At 42.9% G+C, this 18,559-nt stretch overlaps 1 protein-coding gene across 1 annotated transcript; it reads left to right on the forward strand.

Annotated features, from left to right (window-relative positions):
- The first annotated feature begins 163 nt into the window (after positions 1–163).
- On the forward strand, positions 164–18,283 carry CTH (cystathionine gamma-lyase). Its single transcript, XM_052801770.1, has 12 exons — positions 164–359; positions 2,057–2,138; positions 2,688–2,783; positions 5,763–5,872; positions 6,529–6,660; positions 8,654–8,711; positions 9,510–9,587; positions 11,048–11,200; positions 11,411–11,532; positions 13,399–13,451; positions 14,651–14,789; positions 17,533–18,283. The coding sequence occupies exons 1-12, from the start codon at positions 198–200 to the stop codon at positions 17,551–17,553; spliced, it is 1,206 nt and encodes a 401-aa protein (XP_052657730.1). The 5' UTR covers positions 164–197; the 3' UTR covers positions 17,554–18,283.
- Positions 18,284–18,559: the final 276 nt, after the last annotated feature.

An 18,559-nucleotide genomic window follows, 5' to 3' on the forward strand; every position in this document is an offset into this window, starting at 1 on the left:
TCAGCCACCCGCCGGCGGGCGGTGCCGCAGCGGGAGCCCGCTCCCCTCCCTGAGGCGCGGGCGCTGCCCGGCCCCGCCCCGCCCCGCCCCAGCCAATGGGAAGGGGCGGTGGCGAGGCCCCGCCCGCGCCGGGTCCCTCAGGGCGGGGCGGCGGCGGTGCCTGTGGTGCCGGCGGCGGCAGTAGTGGCAGCGCGGCCATGGAGCGCGGCGGGGCGCGGGGCTTCTTGCCGCCCTTCCCGCACTTCGCCACGCAGGCCATCCACGCCGGGCAGGAACCCGAGCAGTGGCGTTCGAGCGCCGTGGTACCGCCCGTCTCCCTCTCCACCACCTTCAAGCAGCAGGCCCCCGGGGAACACGCGGTGAGTGCGGTCGCCGGCGGAGCTTCCCCCCCCCCCCCCCCCCCCAGCCGGGCATTGTCCACACCGGCCCGGCCCCCCGGGGAGGTGGGGGGGCTCCGGGGCGGCTCGGGGCTCTGGGGTCAAAGCCGTCGCCTTCGGAGGTGCGGCTGGGGACACCGCGAAGGCCCGCGGCCCGGCCCGGAGTGGCCCGGCCCCGCATGGCCCGGCCCGGGTCGGCGGGCTGCCCCGGGCGGTGCTGGCCGGCCGGCCGGGGAGGGGGGGTCTGGGGAGACGGCAGGCCCTGGGAAGGGGAGGAGGGGGGTGTCCCAGTTTGTAGCGCTTGGAAATATTTTCCCTGGTGCTAGCTCTTGGGGGGGGGAAAACCCAAACCCAAAACGTCTTTTTCCCACCGGCAGAGATGGTTTCTCCCGCAGTGGGCTGGAAGACACCTTTAGGGTGGTTTTCAGGGTGAAAACCGCACGAAGAGGGGCACCCCGCGCCCCTCGGGCTCGGCAGCCTCCGCTCCGCTGCGTGCGTGGGCGTGAGGTGCGGGCAGCTGCCGGCCCTGCTAAGGTTCAGGCCTCGGCCGGGTGGTTTGCACGCAATCGGGGACTTTCTCGAAGTCCGTCTGATAACGATGCTTTACTTTGCCGCTGGGCCCAGGCAGAATACATTTTCTTATTTACGCAGATTGTGTAAGAGGCTCTTTCTGTTGTCCTTCCAAACCAAATGTATATATCGTAAGTATTTTGTGGATGTGTTGTGGAAAGTACTGGAAGTGTTTGCGTTGGTCTGTCATGAAGTTTCTGGTGGCTACCGTGCATGTGTGAGGGAAATGGCACAAATTTGCAACTTCTAAATTAGTATTTGTTCCAAACCTGAGGTCCGAACGTCGTGCTGTGCTGGTTGGGCAATAGGAATTTGCCTTGTGATCTTTGATTCCACAGAAAATCACTTACACAGACTAAAATTGTGAATGCTTGTAAGTAGGTAGCTGTGTTGAAGAAGACCACAGAAGAAGGAGTCACACGCTGCTGCATTCATGTGCTGATGATAGAGTGGCCATGTTCTTGCCGGAAGCTCTGTGAGAGCGGTCTGCCAGATTCCTGAATATGATCAAGTTGTCATTAAACAGAAATCCTGAAAGTACGCAAATACCAGGATGCTTAGCCAGGTTCTCTCTGTAACCAGTGCATCCGTGCATGCATGAGTACTCTTTTTTTTCTCAGTATTCACATAAAAGCTGTTGCACTTGAACATGGAACTTGGCCTGATTGCATGCCAGGGAAACGTTTGAGCTTTCAAGAACTTTTGATGGGTACAGGTTGGCACTGGCCAATGCCCTCAAGCAGAGCATCGTGGAGATGGGACTCATTCTTTCTGATAACGTAAGGATGAGTGGACTGTGTCAGCCCAAGGCCTTTTCTCCAACAGTGACCAGAGATGGATATCTAGGAAAAAGTAGGAGAATGTGGCTAGCAGCATGATACTTCCCCCAGTGCACCCCTAGAAACCATTGTCAGGTTGGGGATGCCCAGTCGGATGTTGTGTACAGCAGCTTGACGTAGCCAGAAAACCAGCCTGCTGTTCTTGGAGGAGGTGGATGCGTCACCTCAGTGTTGAGAGCGAGGGCTTTTTAAGGAACCTGGGACTAATACTGTACAAAACTCTCTCGGTGCTCTCTTTTAAGTTATGTTTGTTTCTTGCTTTCACAACAGGGTTATGAATACAGCCGGAGTGGAAACCCTACCCGGAATTGCCTAGAGAAGGCTGTGGCAGCGCTAGATGGAGCTAAATACTGTAAGCAATTAATAGGTTCCTCAAGCAAGATGTCAGCATGTGTGTCTCCTGACTGTCTACAGTAGGCATAACTTGGGGAGCAAGGACACTGAGCTGTCAGCAGCAGCTGTATCACAGCAAGGCTTTCACAGCTTGTGACTACTGGTGATGGGCAAGAGCTGCTTTGTGGTGTGAAAAGGGTCCAACGCTTATCGTTCAGGAAAGTCCAGCTCAATCATTGGGCTTTCTCTAGTGCTTCCTCTTGCTGCATTTGATTGCCTCAGCTAAACTGAGTCTGTCCTTGTGCAGCAGCACTGAATGCAGTGGGGAGTGGGAGCCAGGCAGCAGCTGTTACCAGACTGTGTTACCAGTGTTCGTCCTGGGTTCCACTCTGTGTAAAATCAGGCTGCTGCTTCTACTGATTCCACTTTATGAGTGAGATAGCATAAGCGAGAATGACAGAACAGGTTCCTTTTGAAAGCAGCAAAGTGAGGAAAGCGAAGGCAAGTTTGACAAGGTTGTATCACACTAAAATACAGTCCGTCTGCCACTTACTCTTTTCTGTTTTAGGTTTGGCTTATGCTTCTGGCTTAGCTGCTACTTTGAATATTACTCACCTGTTAAAGGCAGGGGATACGATTATCTGCATGAATGATGTCTATGGAGGTATGTAAAGCACAAGTGTGTTTTTGATCTTCATTGTACAAGTGATTAAATGTACTTATTTGTGATTCTCATGAACTTTCTGAATTTCCCACGCAGGACCTTACTTTTCTTAAAAGCCTCTTCAAGTCATCAGAACACAGAACACTCCTGTCTGATTTTGGTGTTAGAAATTCAAACACTGAAAGATCCTGCAGCACAACATGGAGGTTTTAAAAAAATATAGCTAACTAGTATTATATGCTTAAGTGAGGGGAAAATAACAACTTCCTAGCCTTGCACAGATTTGTTTGCAGAGCAGGACCCTCTGCATTCCAACGTAGCAGAGCTTTCCGGCTTCTGGTATTTCTACTGTTTCTTTCCTAGGTTTGACCCGTTACCAACCAGCATTTTGTCTGGTTTCAGACAACTATTCTGTCATCTTCCCTGAAAGCACAATTTGCATCTGTTATGCCCATGTCTTCTGAATGCTTCAGTGATGCTGCAGCCCGCTATTAGGTTTTGATCTTGCGTAGGGTTTTTTTGATCCATTTTTCCAAGAAACTCCCCAGTAACAGAGTGCATCCACCTCTGCCAAAGTCCTTCAAAAGGTTGATGCCACCCAAAATTCCCTAGTGGGAAGGTCTGCCAGGATGTCCTGTGGCAATCAGTGTCCTCCGCGCCTGACTCCTGTGTTTCACTGGTTGGCAAAGCTTGTTGTCTCCCTCTGTCTGCTTCAAGGCCTTGGCACAAAGATATCAAATCTGCATTGTTTTCAAAGGAAGGTTAGAGAGGCCAGCAACAGGTAGTGTTTTCCCAAGCAATAGCTGGAAAACCTTTTAGCGAGAGTAATCACCTTTCCCATTGCTAAGAGTGATTACTGTTTGCCAGTAATCTCTATGCTTGTGCACATCAAACGTAAATACACACATTTGCTTTTGATGTCTTAGTTCTGTCGTGCCAGATAGCTCTTCGCCAAAGTACATCTGGAGCCAAGTTGAGTGAAGACAGCAGGAATCCCCGCTGACAATCTGCTCCTTTAATTCACAGCCCTCCCACCACAGAACTCGGTAAATCAAAGTCGTTTGGCCAAAGCATATGATCAGCTCCTCACTTCAGAAAGGCTCATAGGTGAATTTTTCAAGCAAAACCAATTCACCTGCTCATTAAAGCCTCAGCCCGTGGTGGTTTCTGCAGAGACAAATTTTGTTGCTTCTTCCCTGAATTTTTTTCATACTTTTGTTGTAAAGAGACCGGCTTCCACACAGACAGCCTTATTCAGTAGAGCTCACGCCCCATGACTTGGGACATCTGCAGATCTGCCACTGGCCGCTGTGGCCAGGATGTGTTTAGCCCCTTCATGCTTCCCTCGGTTATCGGGGGCTCCTTGTCCCCTACGTCCCTGCTTGTTTTTCTCCTAGGCTGTGCTCTTCTGCCTGTTCCTAGCCATCTTTCCTGCTCATGTTCTTGCACGCTGCAGCCTGGTCCTTTGTGAGCCACTTCCTCGCCATTGCCTGTGCTGACTGCTTTTTGCCGTGCGGGGTTTACTCCTCCACCACGCTTGCCCTGTGCAGCCTTTCGTGCTTCAGCCCTGTAGCTGAAGTGACTCAACCTTTGAGTCGCTGGGTGCTGAGTGCTGGCCTGTGTCCCTGCTCCCTCAAGGGTACACTAGCTTTGGTAAGCTTTTAGTGCATTTTTTGTAAAAAGCCTGGTTGGATAGGAGCGCGGTACTGCGCTTGCTAACTCAAATGAGTCTGCAGTATTCAAGGTTGTCAGAAAAGCAGTAAAAGAAATTGAAAAGCTCTCGGGCAGTGCTGGAAAGCATATTGCCTGGGACGTGTTTAAGAGGTGCTGGGTTTTGGGACGTGTGAGGAGGAGCTGTAGGTAGTTGACATCTCTGAATTCTGAGCCATGGCTGTAACTTCTTAAAAGGGCTGCTTTCAGTGTAACCTCTAATTTTCATCTAAGGATTCTTTGTAGTGTGCTATTATTAAAAGTATGTAAGACTACTGTAAAGCAACTTTTCTGTGGTTTGTATTTGTAGAGTTGATAGCCTATGTGAAAATTTCCCATGCTTGAATAAGCTTCTTGCAGCACAAGAGAGAATTTAATATATAGCTTATTGTAGAAATAAAAGTGTTTCCTTAAAAAAAAAAAAAAAGAAAAAATTATTCAGACATAGTGTTCAGCACACAGAATCATACCCTGCATGTACTATGACTTTAGGGCTAGATTGCAAACTGCTGTTCTGCGTAAGTGAGTAAATGTTGAATAACCTTGGCAGGAAGACCTAATGAATTAATTTTTAATCCAGGCAGTGTTGCCAGATAGTCAGTATGTTGCACATCTGGTGATCAACTGGTTGCTTCTGGTTGCTTCTTTTAATCTTTCCAATTAAAGGCTTCAAAGACAGAAAGGAAGGAAATAATCACTTTTCTATTTTCCTCTCTACATGTTTATTTAATGGAATGATAAGAAACACAGTAGCTAGAGTCTTCACCTTGATTCTTCTTCTCCCATATTCTCAATTAAGCTTATTAAATAGAAAAAAAAAACAGTTTTAAAATATGTGGTGGAAAAAAAGTTATTAAAAGTGGGGTGGGGGAAAGAGGATATAAAAACTGGAACTGCTAGCTTGTGCATGGCAAAGGGCTGGAGACAAAGTTAGAAGCGGGCAAACTAAAAGGGGTCTATTTAATTTTCTGATTAACCCCCCCCTCCCAAACAGCTATTAATTGAGAGTACTTCATAAGTCGCTCTGATTCCATTTTCCCATTATTACTTTTCCATGTTGTTTAAAACTACAGCGATGTTTAAACTTTTTAGAAATAAAAAAGTACTAATGTGCCATTTATGGTGTACAGCATAAAACTGTACCCTCCTGACTTTCCATGGATGCATACAAGAGACTGGAGATCAGTGAAGAAAAGTTAAGGAAGATGTTTCATTTTGTGTCTCTGATTTTTTGTTTTGTTTGGTTTGGTTTTGTTTGGGGTTTTTTAGGCACAAACAGATACTTCAGGAAAGTAGCCATGAAAATGGGTTTGAATGTATTTTTTGTTGACTGCACAAAAATTGAATGCCTGGAAGCTGCAATTACACCAGAGACCAAGGTAGGAGAGAGCGAAATCGCTGAACTTACTTAGTGTCGTTAATTAATTTTATTCTTGCTCTTGTTGTATTGGGTATGTGTCGAGCAGAAGGGTCTGCAGAGGTGGCCTCTGAAGTGACAGGTTGGGGCACAGCTGGCTGCAACACATCTCCGCTGCAGGCCACTTGGTGATGTTTGTGGTGCTTCACTGAAAACATTTTAAGAAGGGCAAAAAAACACCAGAGAGAGAGAGAGGAGGATGGAAAAGGTAAGAAACAGCAGAGGGAACACCAAGGTCGGAGGAGGTGCTGTGTGGCACTGGAACAGATAATCCCCTGCTCTAGTGGAAGATAATTCAGCTGGAAAAGGCTTACAAACTTTTGGGTGTAAAGACTTTCTTCTGCCTATGTCAGGCCGCCTTCAGATGTGATGCACTTCAGTTTTCAAAAGCCTTGATGATCTTCCCATGCATCAGTTGTTTTTGTGGAGAATATTACCTCTCCCAAGAAACCTTGCCTTTCTTCAGTAGGGATGCTTTCTTATTTCCACTCTGCAAACCTGCATGGGAAGCTGACACTCAACAAGTTAACATTTAAAAGCACTTATGACTTACACATGTATCATCACCAGCACTGTAAAATCTCTAAACTGATGTTTTGTGTTGTTGAATTACTGCAGCTCGTTTGGATTGAAACACCCACAAATCCCACATTGAAGGTCACTGACATTCAGGCCTGTGCAGATGTAGTACATAAGCATAAAGATGTTCTTCTAGTAGTAGACAACACCTTTATGTCTGCGTATTTCCAGGTAAGTACTTTGTTTGTTTACAATTACCCCGTTATTTCGGTGTATTCGAAGATACATTTTTAAAATGGAAGCACCACCAAGGAACTGTAGTTTTGATCTATGCATTGTAAAATTACCTGTTCTGCTTGTAAATACAACCCATGTACTGCTGCTTTTTACATTAGTAAAGATGGTATGCAAACTATTTTATAGCTAGCCATATACCAGTATGATAGCAGCAAAAGCAATATAGCTCAGCAGTCAAGTAAACACACTGCATCAAGACAGTCAGGTAAGCTATTGGGAGAATGGCTTCTCTGCCATTCAAAAAAATCACATTTTTTAGTTCTCACTGATGGAAATCGTAACAGGCCTGTGTCCTGTTTTCTAACTTTGGCCTTTTTATACCAGTTCTTCTGTATATGCTGCTTATGATCTGTTCTGAACCACCTGATATTCTAAAAAAGGTAGTGGAAGAAAAAGTTAAAAGTAAACTTTGTTAAAGCTTTCTTTGAGACATTCAAGTTACCTTTTTCTTCAATATTTTGGTGAATGTGTGGCTTAGAAGTTTGTAATTTTGATCTCAAACAACTGGCATAACTTTTCTGCTTTTATAACTAGAATACATGAAGTGAAGACAATTTCCTAAGTTCTAAAAATGCTTCAGAATAATAAACGTCAGTCTTGTTCATCTTAACATGGGCTACAAATAACTTATGTATATTTCTCAGGAGACCAAGCTAATTGCTTCTATTTTAGGTCTAAAGTAAAACTTCTTTATGAGTGCCAAAGGCAAGGTGTCTTTATTAAGGGTACTGAGAGCTTTATAAATTAAGAGTTTTACAGAACGTGTTAATGCTTAGCTAAAGCAGCACTTGGTTTTTCTCTTGTACATACCAAAGCCTTGGTGATTTCTGCCCCACAATGTGTATTACTTCAGAAAGTCGTGTGTGAAAGAAGAAAAGTGAGCATCTGGATATATGAGCTAGTTAATGTATCCTTTGTTGGCCTGATGCTAAGAGAAAGTCAGTTGTAATGATTAATTCTAGTAAGCATAATAGGTAATGTCTTTAAACCCCTCCAGACTGCTGCTGATACACTGTACTAAGAAGATCATAATTTTAGAGTGATTTATATAGCTATATTGAATGTAAACGGCACTGGTGCTTATGCTACCGTTCTCCTGGCTGCACATTGGGAACGCACATTATCCACGTTCCTTGAATAGATGTCTGCGTTTAATCTGACAGCAGCAGTCTTTTATTCTAAATCTGCTTGTTTTGTTACCTTTTAACATATTGATACTCTTCAGTCTTTATAAAATGTTTATATTATGAGCGAAGTCCTTTACTTTAGTAACTGATTAAAAAAAAATGTTGATGAGCAAGAAGTAATGAACAATATCTCAGTTTGCCTCACCTTAAAAAGGCTTCTGGGAAGAAAGCTGGGAGGTTAGGGAAGAGAGACCTGGCAAACAAAACCCTTTGCACTTTCTTCAGGTTTTCAGTTGTTCTTTCGGTGCAGTATCACCAATACTGATATCTAGAAAACAATGCAATTTTTTTTGCTTTGCAGGCTATGTTGAGGTCTTCATTTTCCAAGGAAATACGCTTCAGAGTAAATACCATTACTTATCCTGCCTCATCCATAACCAATATAACTATTTTTTTCACAAATATGAACAGGCTGTATGTTAGATGTATTCAATCACTCCTCTCCCTGAAGCCAGTGGGAATTATTTATTGTGGGTTCTTTTTATTGTGCTTATCTTGAAGTCAGAGTGCTTTCCTGTACTATTGTTTTTGTCACATATTCTATCTATCTTAATTCTCAGGTTTTTGTTTAGGGTGTTAAGTTTTGTGTTAAGTTTTTGTGGTGTGTTTTTTTTTTTTTTTTTTTAGTTTCTCCACCTATTGTTATTTTCTGTGTTGGATCACAGCCTTTCTTGATAGCTTGAAATGAACCAAAGTGCACACAAGCTTTAATTGGACCTATTATTTTAATTTCATTTCAGCGTCCTTTATCTCTGGGGGCTGATATTTGTATGTATTCTGCAACCAAATACATGAACGGTAAGTATGTGAGTTCAGCACAACTCGGGCTGGCTATTTAAAAGTCATTCTGGCTGCAGGCAGTTCACAAAAGCCAGTGTGCCAGTAATTCTTAGATGGACCATTAGAGGAGATGGACCATTGAATAGATCGTTAGTCTTCATAGCTCCTAAACTGCCCCTGGGAGAAGGAATATTGACCTGACTTCAGGTAATAGACCTAGAGGTGTTTATAGCCATGTTGGCTTTAATTTGACTACAACAAAGCAAGTGGCTTCAGCAGAAGATAGCTGCCAGAAATTATATTAAGGTTCAAAGGAGGTTTCATACGGCTGTGTTGGACCCTGTCCAAAAGTACGTCCATTGTGTTGTTTCCCAAACAGCCCAGACTTGGAGTTAACGTTACTGTACCTGTGCTGTAGCCACACATCCTTGGTGGTGTGGATAGAAGTGGAAGTTTTCTGGCTGGTGTTCGCTGTCGCTAAGACAGCAGCCTGGTGCTGCTCCACAGGACACACCTGATTTCTGTACAATGTCCTGCTTTCTGGCAGTTAGCGGCGGTGGGCTTGGGAATTGTCTGGGGGCATGCGTGCAGCACACAGCAGAGCACACTGCTGACCAGAGCTTTCGAAAAAGCTGAAATCTGCCTTATGATTCGTGTGCTGCACAGGAAGGACGGCTGTAGCAATGAGAAGGAACCCAGTGTCTCGCAAAAATGGGACTGTATTAGCACCAAGACTGAGAAAATGGGGGTTTGTGGCAGAACGCTGGAGCAGATGGAGTGGCTGATTCTGTTCTTGTCTTCCCCTTGCATTTTTAGGGCATAGTGATGTTGTAATGGGACTTGTTTCGGTAAACTGTGATGATCTCTACGAAAGGCTCAAATTCTTACAAAACTGTAAGTTGTCAATATAGGAAGTACCTTGAAATGAATTGTATTCAAATATACCAGCTCGTAATGGGAAACATGTTGCATGCACACAAGTACAAAATCTATCTAGAGATGTAGCTCAGGCATTTAAATGTGCAGAAGTGTAAATGACTGGAGACAAAGTGGTAACACAGATCTAAGAAACCTGAATTCTCTTCCCTGCCTTTCACCGGTACATAGGGTGGCCTTATGGAAACATGATAGCTTTTGGTACGCCTCTGTGGCTTCTCTCTCAAGTAAAGTTAATCCCACTGGTCTCCACGTCCTAACTGCTTCTAGAAAAGTGCAGAGAGCAGTGTGGGTTGTTCAACATTTGTTCACCAGGGGCTGGTGAGTGGGGTGAATTGTCTGGTGGCAGGGGCTTGAATGCAGGCAGCGCTCTTCGCTGCAGGACTGTAATTCCGCTCTATCCCTGCTTTCCCCTGAGAAGCGTGTGTCCCGCTCCTCCCGGGAGAGGACTGAGCCGTGGAGCCTCTCTCTATTGCCCTTCCCAGAGCCATGCCTGGTGTGGCGCAGAGAGCTCTGCCGGTGCTCTGTGCATCATGTGCAGAGGCAGGAGATGGGGCACGTCCTGAAAGCGTCAGATGCAGAGCGGCTGCGGGCTGTCTCCCATGGGCAGCACCTGCAGTTATGTGGGGCATGACTGCTTACAAAGTCTCTTTTTAGGTTATAGTTAAGACCACGGCAGAAAGAGTACCACCGTATATGAAGAGGCATACAAACATTTAAGTTATAGAATCATAGAATGGTTTGGGTTGGAAGAGACCTTAAAGATCATCTCGTTCCAACCCTCCTGCCATGGGCAGGGACACCTTCCACTAGACCAGGTTGCTCCAAGCCCCATGCAACCTGGCCTTGGACACTTCCAGGGATGGGGCATCCACAACCTCTCTGGGCAACCTGTTCCAGTGCCTCACCACCCTCACAGTGAAGAATTTCTTCCTTACATCTAATCTAAAGCTACCCTCTTTCAGTTTAAAGCCATTACCCCTTGTCCTATCCTAAATTATGCCTTTATTTAATTTCATCTAACTCGTGTCAAGTACGTCTGGGGTTTTTTTAATTCATTCACACATCAGAGGATCTGCCTAACACAGAATTTCCTTATATAGGTTGATTTTAACAATTTTACTGCCTCTTAACTGTAATGAATAAATTTCTGTACAGTGTTCTGTCTGCGCTCTGTCTACAACAGAAAGAGTAAAGGTATATTATGTCTAAGAAATTTAATCCTTGAGTCTTCAGCTTGTTAGTTCAGCTCATTAACTGGCTTACCATGTGTGTGAGATGAGGAAGACAGATTGCATCAGATGTCTTTCTACTTGTCTTGTAACTTTCGACATTTTGGAAATCAGGATTGTATTTAGTTTTACTAAAAAAAACCCAACCCCTTTGTTTTATGTGGAATATTGTTTCAATTTCTGTAGCTCTTGGAGCTGTTCCATCTCCCTTTGACTGTTACCTGTGCAATCGTGGTTTGAAGACACTGCAAATCCGGATGAAACAACATTTCCACAACGCATTAGCTGTTGCTCGATTTCTTGAGTCAGATTCTCGGGTGGAGAAAGTCATTTTCCCAGGTAGGTTGGCAAGAGTTCAGAGCGGGTGACATCTTAGAGTGATGGATTTGACTACTGTAATACTACGTGTCGTTTGTGCACCCTTCACATTTGGTGACTCTGGGTTAGGTGTCCACCTTGGCAATAGGCTGTTTCTACATAGCTGAGGGTGAGCTGTTTTACCCTTTGAAGTGATGGTAATTAACTTAAAGCAACTTCTACAAATTTCAGGCTTGCCTTCACACCCTCAGCATGAGTTGATCAAGCGGCAGTGTACTGGCTGTCCTGGGATGGTAACCTTTTACATTAAAGGAAATCTCAAACATGCTGCTACCTTTCTCAGGAATTTAAAGGTAAATGACTGTAAATACACACTACCTTAGAGGGACTTGAGACTGTCCTTCTGAGGGTGATAATGGAAGGAATTTTTTTTTTCTTGGGGTGGGGAGTCTTTCTCTGTACTTGCAAAGCTCCTAAAGTCATTTGGGTGTAACCATCTCTAAATAATAGATTATTTGTAGATGGGAGGCTAATGAGAGGGAAGAAGAGGATGCCTCAGCTCATTTGAAGTATTTGTTTACACAGTAGGGTGTAGTATATCCAGGTTAGCCCAGGCATTGCTTCTAATAAAGGGCCTGCATACCAGCCTTTTGCAAAAATACCTGTAGGATTTGACAGCAGAGAAGCTGTGGCTGGTGTAATACTGTCGTAATATTTCAAAGTACTCATCAGGAGAAAAACCCATTGAGAAATGACATGAATCATGAAGCAAAGAGGGAGTCCCTCATAGTTGTTTGGGTTTTTTATCTAAACCGTAGGCTTTTGCTCTTGTCTTTGCAATGTATTAATTCTGCCTGTGCTCTTTAATGTGTTTGCTAGTCTTGATCTCTGGTTAATTTGCATCCTGCTCTTGTGTCTTTGCTGTTTTGCTCTTGGAAAAACAAATCAATAATAATTGACAAAGGTAAATTAGAACTTCCTTCTCCTCCCTGTCTTTCTTACTTGCCAGCTAATGTCATCAGCTGAAAATTAATTTACTAAAAATACAATTTTCCCACAAAATATCCTTTTACATGAAAGCGAGCATTTAATCCTGGCACAGGACATCTACCAGCTTTGACAAAGTATCAGGGAATACATTCCAGGAGAAGTAGTCGCTTACGAGTATATTCACTTCAGCCCTTTGACTTGGGTAACCATCAGTTTGTCACTAGGTTGGTACAAATGTAAAGCCATTTCCTTAAACCAGGCTGAGAAGAGGATTATTTTGTTGATAAGTTTAGTTGTGTTTGGGGTTTTTTTTAAAGGGAAAAAAATGAATATGAGCAACCAGGGCTTTAGAGAAATGTTGAGGGCAGTACATGCATTCACAGCAGACAAATCGTGAATCTGTGTTTGACTGCAGCTGGCTCTCTAGAGAGCCTTTTTGTCATCCATGAATACCTGTCCACAGTTCAAAGATCAGTGCTAAAAAACCCTTTACCTAACAGTAAGCATTTCACAAACACTAGTCCTGTTAAGCACTGAGAAATTTAGGCTGGTTTTCAAAATACTAAACTAACCATCAGACTCAAGGAATGAGGGGAAAAAATCTGTTCAGCCTTATGGGAAGAATCTTAAATGTTTGGGTTTTTTCCCCATCAAGTCTGCCATTTGCCAGCCTGAAAAGCGTAGGTGTTAAATGCGAACAGTGATGAGTGATGCTGAAAGAAGAGTAAGGGTAGGATATGATCACTTAAACCTTAACTGAAATTTTTGAAATCCGAGTCTTACCTTGTTCAGGCAGCCTGCTCTATCCTTCCTCTGAACAGAATGAAAACTGTGGTGGTGCCCAGGCAGAGCCTGCTCCCTCGTGTTGTGCATTTCCCTTCTGCTCTGCCTCCATTGCTGCCCATGCATTGCATTGTAGGAACTACTCCTGAGTTATATTTGCTCAACATGGGCATATTTTAATTTCAATTTTTGCATCAGTGTCCCCTTTAGGGCCTTTTTAGGACAAGTCTATTCTAAATCTTAATAGCTGTTAACCTGCTAAATGTACACTTTTTTTCCCCTAGTTACAGCTAATACCTTTCATAATATAAAAATTATTACAGAAAAAATTGGAAAAAAAAAACCCCAAACAAACCACTAAACATTCCTTTTTCCTTAACCATCTCTTTCTAGGCATTCATAACCTTACCTTTCTTATGTTAACTTCTGTTTAATTTTTCCCATAGGTTTTTACACTGGCTGAGAGTCTGGGCGGATACGAAAGCCTAGCAGAGCATCCGTAAGTCATTCGTCATCTTAAGTCTAAAAAAGCCGCAGAGTAACAAAAAATTCTTATGGGAGTTCTAAAATTTTCTAGTACACAAAGCCTAGATATTTTGCATGTAACTGAGATTCAAGGATAGTATGTTGTATAGCACAAAAAACAGCAGCTACTCCAGAACTGAGCGTGACTTTTGTGAATATAAGAATGCAATGATGAAAGCATTTCCATGCTTCCTTGTTTTAACTGGGAGACTGAGACACAATTTGTTGCTATGATAACAAATCCAAGAAATCAGTGTGTGTTTGAATAAGTCGTATTGAGCAGATTTGGTCACACTGATGAGGAAAGAGGTCTGTCGTTCTGCCTGCTTACACAAGAGGGCACATTCAGTATGCTACACCGAACTGCATCTGTCTCCCTGTCAGGTAAATGTTGTGGGGATTTTAGTAATACTTAGTTGCCCCTGTCTAGGTTAAAAGGCTAACAACAGGATTTTTATGGAATTAAATTATTTTACTTAAATCCAATTTGCTTTTCAAAAAGACATATGGAAAGTTATGGCTAAACGTATATGCTAAATCATTTCAGTTACTCATTTTAGAATAACAGCAAATCTTAAAACACTGAAGCAGTTGGAAGGTGATTGCAAATTGGTGGATGTCAGTGACTGAGCATATGGGGGAAATAGCTTCTCACCTATATCCTCCGTAGCTGGAGAGAATAAACTCTTCAGTGTAAGTGGGTGCAGTTTGACAAGTGATCTGAGAAACCAGAAGTTAAAAAAAAAAATTAAAAATCAGGAGATTTTATACTGGAGACTGTATACTATAGCTGTTTCTCCACATGCTTAAAGCAGAGCTTTTAGATACTCTTTTTTAGAAAAAAAATTAAAAATATCTGGAAGGAAGAGGAATAGGATTTTCTCCTTTTTCAGTTCCAGATTAAGTATCCTCTTCTTATTCCTCATTTGTAGCTTGGAAATACTGTACTGAAACGCTGGGAGATACAAGTCACTGACTTGTCTGCAGTTTGCATAATTTACAGTAACTGATGATAGGATCTCTTTCCATCTGTGGGTTAACCAGCAGGTGGTACACAAAAGGTGTAAAATCTTCATAGAATTTCAGGGGATACTGATGCGAAACGAATTTGTTTGGTCTTTACAGATAAAAGTAAAAACTTCTTAGAAAAAAGGCTATTTTTTTTTCCTACAGGGCCATCATGACTCACTCTTCAGTGCCTAAAGAAGATAGGGAAGCTCTTGGAATCGGTGATACATTAATTCGCCTGTCAGTTGGTTTGGAAGATGAAGAAGATTTACTGGAAGACCTAGATCAAGCTCTGAAAGCTGCGGTAAGTTGGTTGTTACCTTAGTGCTGTCACTCTAAAAATAATTTCCCTTCTAGTCCTCTGCCTTTCTCACTAAACTGTCTCCTGGTAATTCTTACCTCACTTAATTTTTAAACTACTCATAAATGTACTTTGCAGAGTGTGTGTGCAGTTTTAAAGCTTTCATTTTTAGGTTTTTCTGTGCAGCAAGGTTTACAATCCTTGTCAGTCATGATCTGAATTGACATAGATTCAGATACAGCAGACGGGATGTCCCTGGCCTCTGAGTGATGGGGATAGCCGCTAAAGCCAGGCTGAGGGGAGACTGTCATACAGGCATCGAAGTGTTTAGCGTGTGCTTCAGATTTTTTATGTCATAGTTTTAGAGATGGTTGAAACATATTAAAGAGCTTCAAGAAAAGAGCTTCTCCCAGACAGTAAGTCCAATATTTGAGTAATGCTATTTTGTTTATAAGCACTACTTCTACTCTTCTACCCAAAGTTCTGTATTTCAGAAAATAGGTTAAAATTGTTATTTGCACATGGTAATTAATGTGATGCCATGTAGTGACTTTTCTTCTCAAGGCAGGTCACCTAAAATTCATGAGGTATAGATGTGTTTGTGTATGAGTATACGCACGTGCATGTGTGCAGGGGAGAGGCTGGTTAAATGGGTACTTTCTTTTGGTTCTACGCAGATTTGTGCTGTGCTTTGGATCGGCTAATGCTGTGACTGAAAGGATAATGGGGTTTTTTGCAAGCTTTTTTTTTTTAATCACTTTTTTTTTTTTTTTTTTTTTTGCTGGAAAGGATTAGTCATAGCTGAAAAATATAAAGTATGGGCACTTGACTTTGAACTGGTACATCAGTCTGATTGATCCCCTTTGGCAGCTGCAGACTTGCAGTTTGATGTACCAGTATTTCATTGCAGAATGTGCCATGTCGTACTGTACTCTATATTTATCATGCTGTGACTTATCAAGGGCAATGCCAATGTCTTTCGTTTCTGCAATTGCAGATAACTTATTAGGTGAGTTTCCCAGATGATCCTAGGAAGCAGATCATGTCGTGTGAAAGGTCCTTTCTTTTTTCCAGAAGGAGGTCCCTGACCTTCGGGTATGCAGGAGAATTCCTCTTGATGTGAAATCTCATGGCAGCTTTAGATCTGAGTGTGTGAGCAAAGCATGTGAACCAGATGCCTTAAGGCTACCCAGGCACTCTGCCTCAACCTCTCATTTTGTCTGTTCTCCAGAGCTTTAATGGAAGACTAAAATCCTTCCAACCTTCATAAGCATAATTATGTGTTGGGGAGAGGAAGGAGAATTTCCTCCCGATCCTGGTGGGCAACAAACAGAGCCCAGAGGTATTGCTGCCAGAGGAGAGTGCCAGCCAGTCCTTGCAAATGCTGTTGGCGATCTCAGGATATCCATTGCTCAAGGATGTGTACTTGTCGTGGTTTAACCCCGGCCGGCAACTAAGCACCATGCAGCCGCTCACTCACCTCCCTCACAGTGGGACGGGGGAGAGAATCGGAACGGTAAAAGTGAGGAAAAACTCATAGGAGTAAACACTACTTAGCAACAACTGAAAACATCAGTGTGTTATCAACATTCTTCTCATACTGAACCCAAAACATAACACTACACCAGCTACTAGGAAGAAAATTAACTCTATCCCAGCCAAAACCAGGACAGTACTAGATCTTTGGTTCTTGTTGCAAGCTTAGTTTTTGTTCTCAGGAACTGCCAACTACTGTCACACAATCCCATCCATAAAATTTGTTATTCTGTCTTTACAACTTTAGGTTCTGTTCCCAAGTATCCTGTTTGCCTGATACTGAACTTTACTCCTGGAAAGTCAAAAACTTTGATTTACAAAATCTAAATGTACTCTAGTCTGTTTGTATCCACTTGATCCCATGTTGCTCCCACACAGGCAAATGTAGGTATTAGGCATGTTGCCACCAGGCAGTGAAAATGTTTCATCCAGGCGGCACGCTCTCTGCCACGCCATGGGGTGGGCAAGGAGGTCAAAGAGAAGGAGACAAACCAAGGACTGCAGCAAGGCATACGTTTAAGAGGGACTTCAGCAAGTATGGGAATAAAGTTTAATAAATAACCACACTAAAAAAGCATGAGTTTCCTTCTTCCTTTCTCCCAGCTTGTACTTTCGTACTGTAGGAGCACCATAACTCTTGGTGGTTTCTCTGTTTGTTTTCTTTGAGTGGGAATTCTGCAGATTTGGTGACTCCTCAGGAGTCCTTGTAATGCCGAGGGCAGAGTTCACAGTCTTTGGTGGACTTTGAGTCAGCTCCAAGTCAACGTCTGAGGCAGAGCTAGGTGCAGCACTGCCTTTTTCTCCTCTGCACCCCTGCAGGCACCTGCATACCCCCAAAATAATGTTTTTAAAAAATAAAGGTGTTTGAAATAGAGTTTTGTCTGTGTGAGAGAAAATGGTGGTATTGGTGGGCAAGCATAAATTTGAGTCCTGCAGCAATTGCAGATGTATAGTAGTTTGATGTACTGTACAGGCAGGAAATTTTTAGTCCCTCTTATTTTTTGGTCTTTTTTTTTTTTTTTTGCCGTTTTTTTTGGTTGGTGATCAGGAATATTGGCAACAGTAACTGCCTGTATTTCTATATGCCAGCACAGAGCATGACTATAATCTAATGCTAAAATGTATCTTATGAAAAGGAAAAAAAAAAAAAAAGTGCATGGTTGATATAGGTGCATAGCGTAATTCTCTCTGTTTTTCCTTCTCATTGCAGTTTGAAGACCATAAGGCTTGATGTTTAAAACTGGAACTTGAAATTGAACGTTGAAATGGCTAAAGAAGATGACGCAGAAAGCCAAGTTGCTAATGATTTTCCTTTGATTTGCCTCTGAGAATTTAAATCTGTTCAATCCACTGCTGGATTCCCAGGGAGTTCTTACTTTGTGCCGCTACATTTATTCTGCTGATGTTTGGCTGTACGTGGACCGTGCGCTATGGCACACAGCCTGTGCTCTCCTGTGGGTCTGTTTCTGTTGTATTGTAATCCTTTGGCTTTGGAATTTATGGAGTCAATAAGTTGTGTTTGAGAGCAGCTGTGATGCACACTCAGGAATATTATCCCGGTTCTCTCAGTGGAGGTTAGTGTTTCTCATTTGTCCTGCTAAGGGTGCAAGGGTGTTAGGTCAAAAGGGTTGGTTTCTACTACTGCTCCTCAGGATGCACAGCTGATTTTTCTCATATCTTCTAATCCAACAGTCCAATGTAAAAACTGTTGATTTAACTTAGATTTTTTTTTTTTTTTAATTAGGTTGGAAATGTGGTTAAATGCTTGCTTTTTCACCTGTTGATATTTTATGGACTATTGAAAATGAAGTGAAATCCAATACCTGGTAAACAATAGTAACTTTCTAAAGAGGATTCTTTCCCTTTTTTAAAAAAATCATGTAATGTTAATCATGGTAATGATTTGGTTTATATTTGGAATGGGAATAATTTTAATTAAAACATGCTTTGAATTTCCCTGATGTATTACTTGTTTTGACATTTGTGTATACTACTTACATTCAAAATCAGATGATGAAATGACCCTGGATTTGTTTAAATTTTCCTACGGGAAAATGATGTCACTGATGTTTTTACTTTTGTCAAGAAAAAAAGATATAAATTCTAATGCATAACAACTTATCCTGCGAATTGCAATGCTCAGGCAAGGAATATTCAGGTGCCCCGGGGTGCTGCTTGCTTGGGGTGTGTGGTGGGCGGCTGCCTGAAGCGCCTTGCAAGGCGTCAGCTCTGAACAG

This window comes from Harpia harpyja, chromosome 11, assembly GCF_026419915.1.
Source record: "Harpia harpyja isolate bHarHar1 chromosome 11, bHarHar1 primary haplotype, whole genome shotgun sequence".
In the NCBI taxonomy this organism is placed as follows: Eukaryota; Metazoa; Chordata; class Aves; order Accipitriformes; family Accipitridae; genus Harpia; species Harpia harpyja.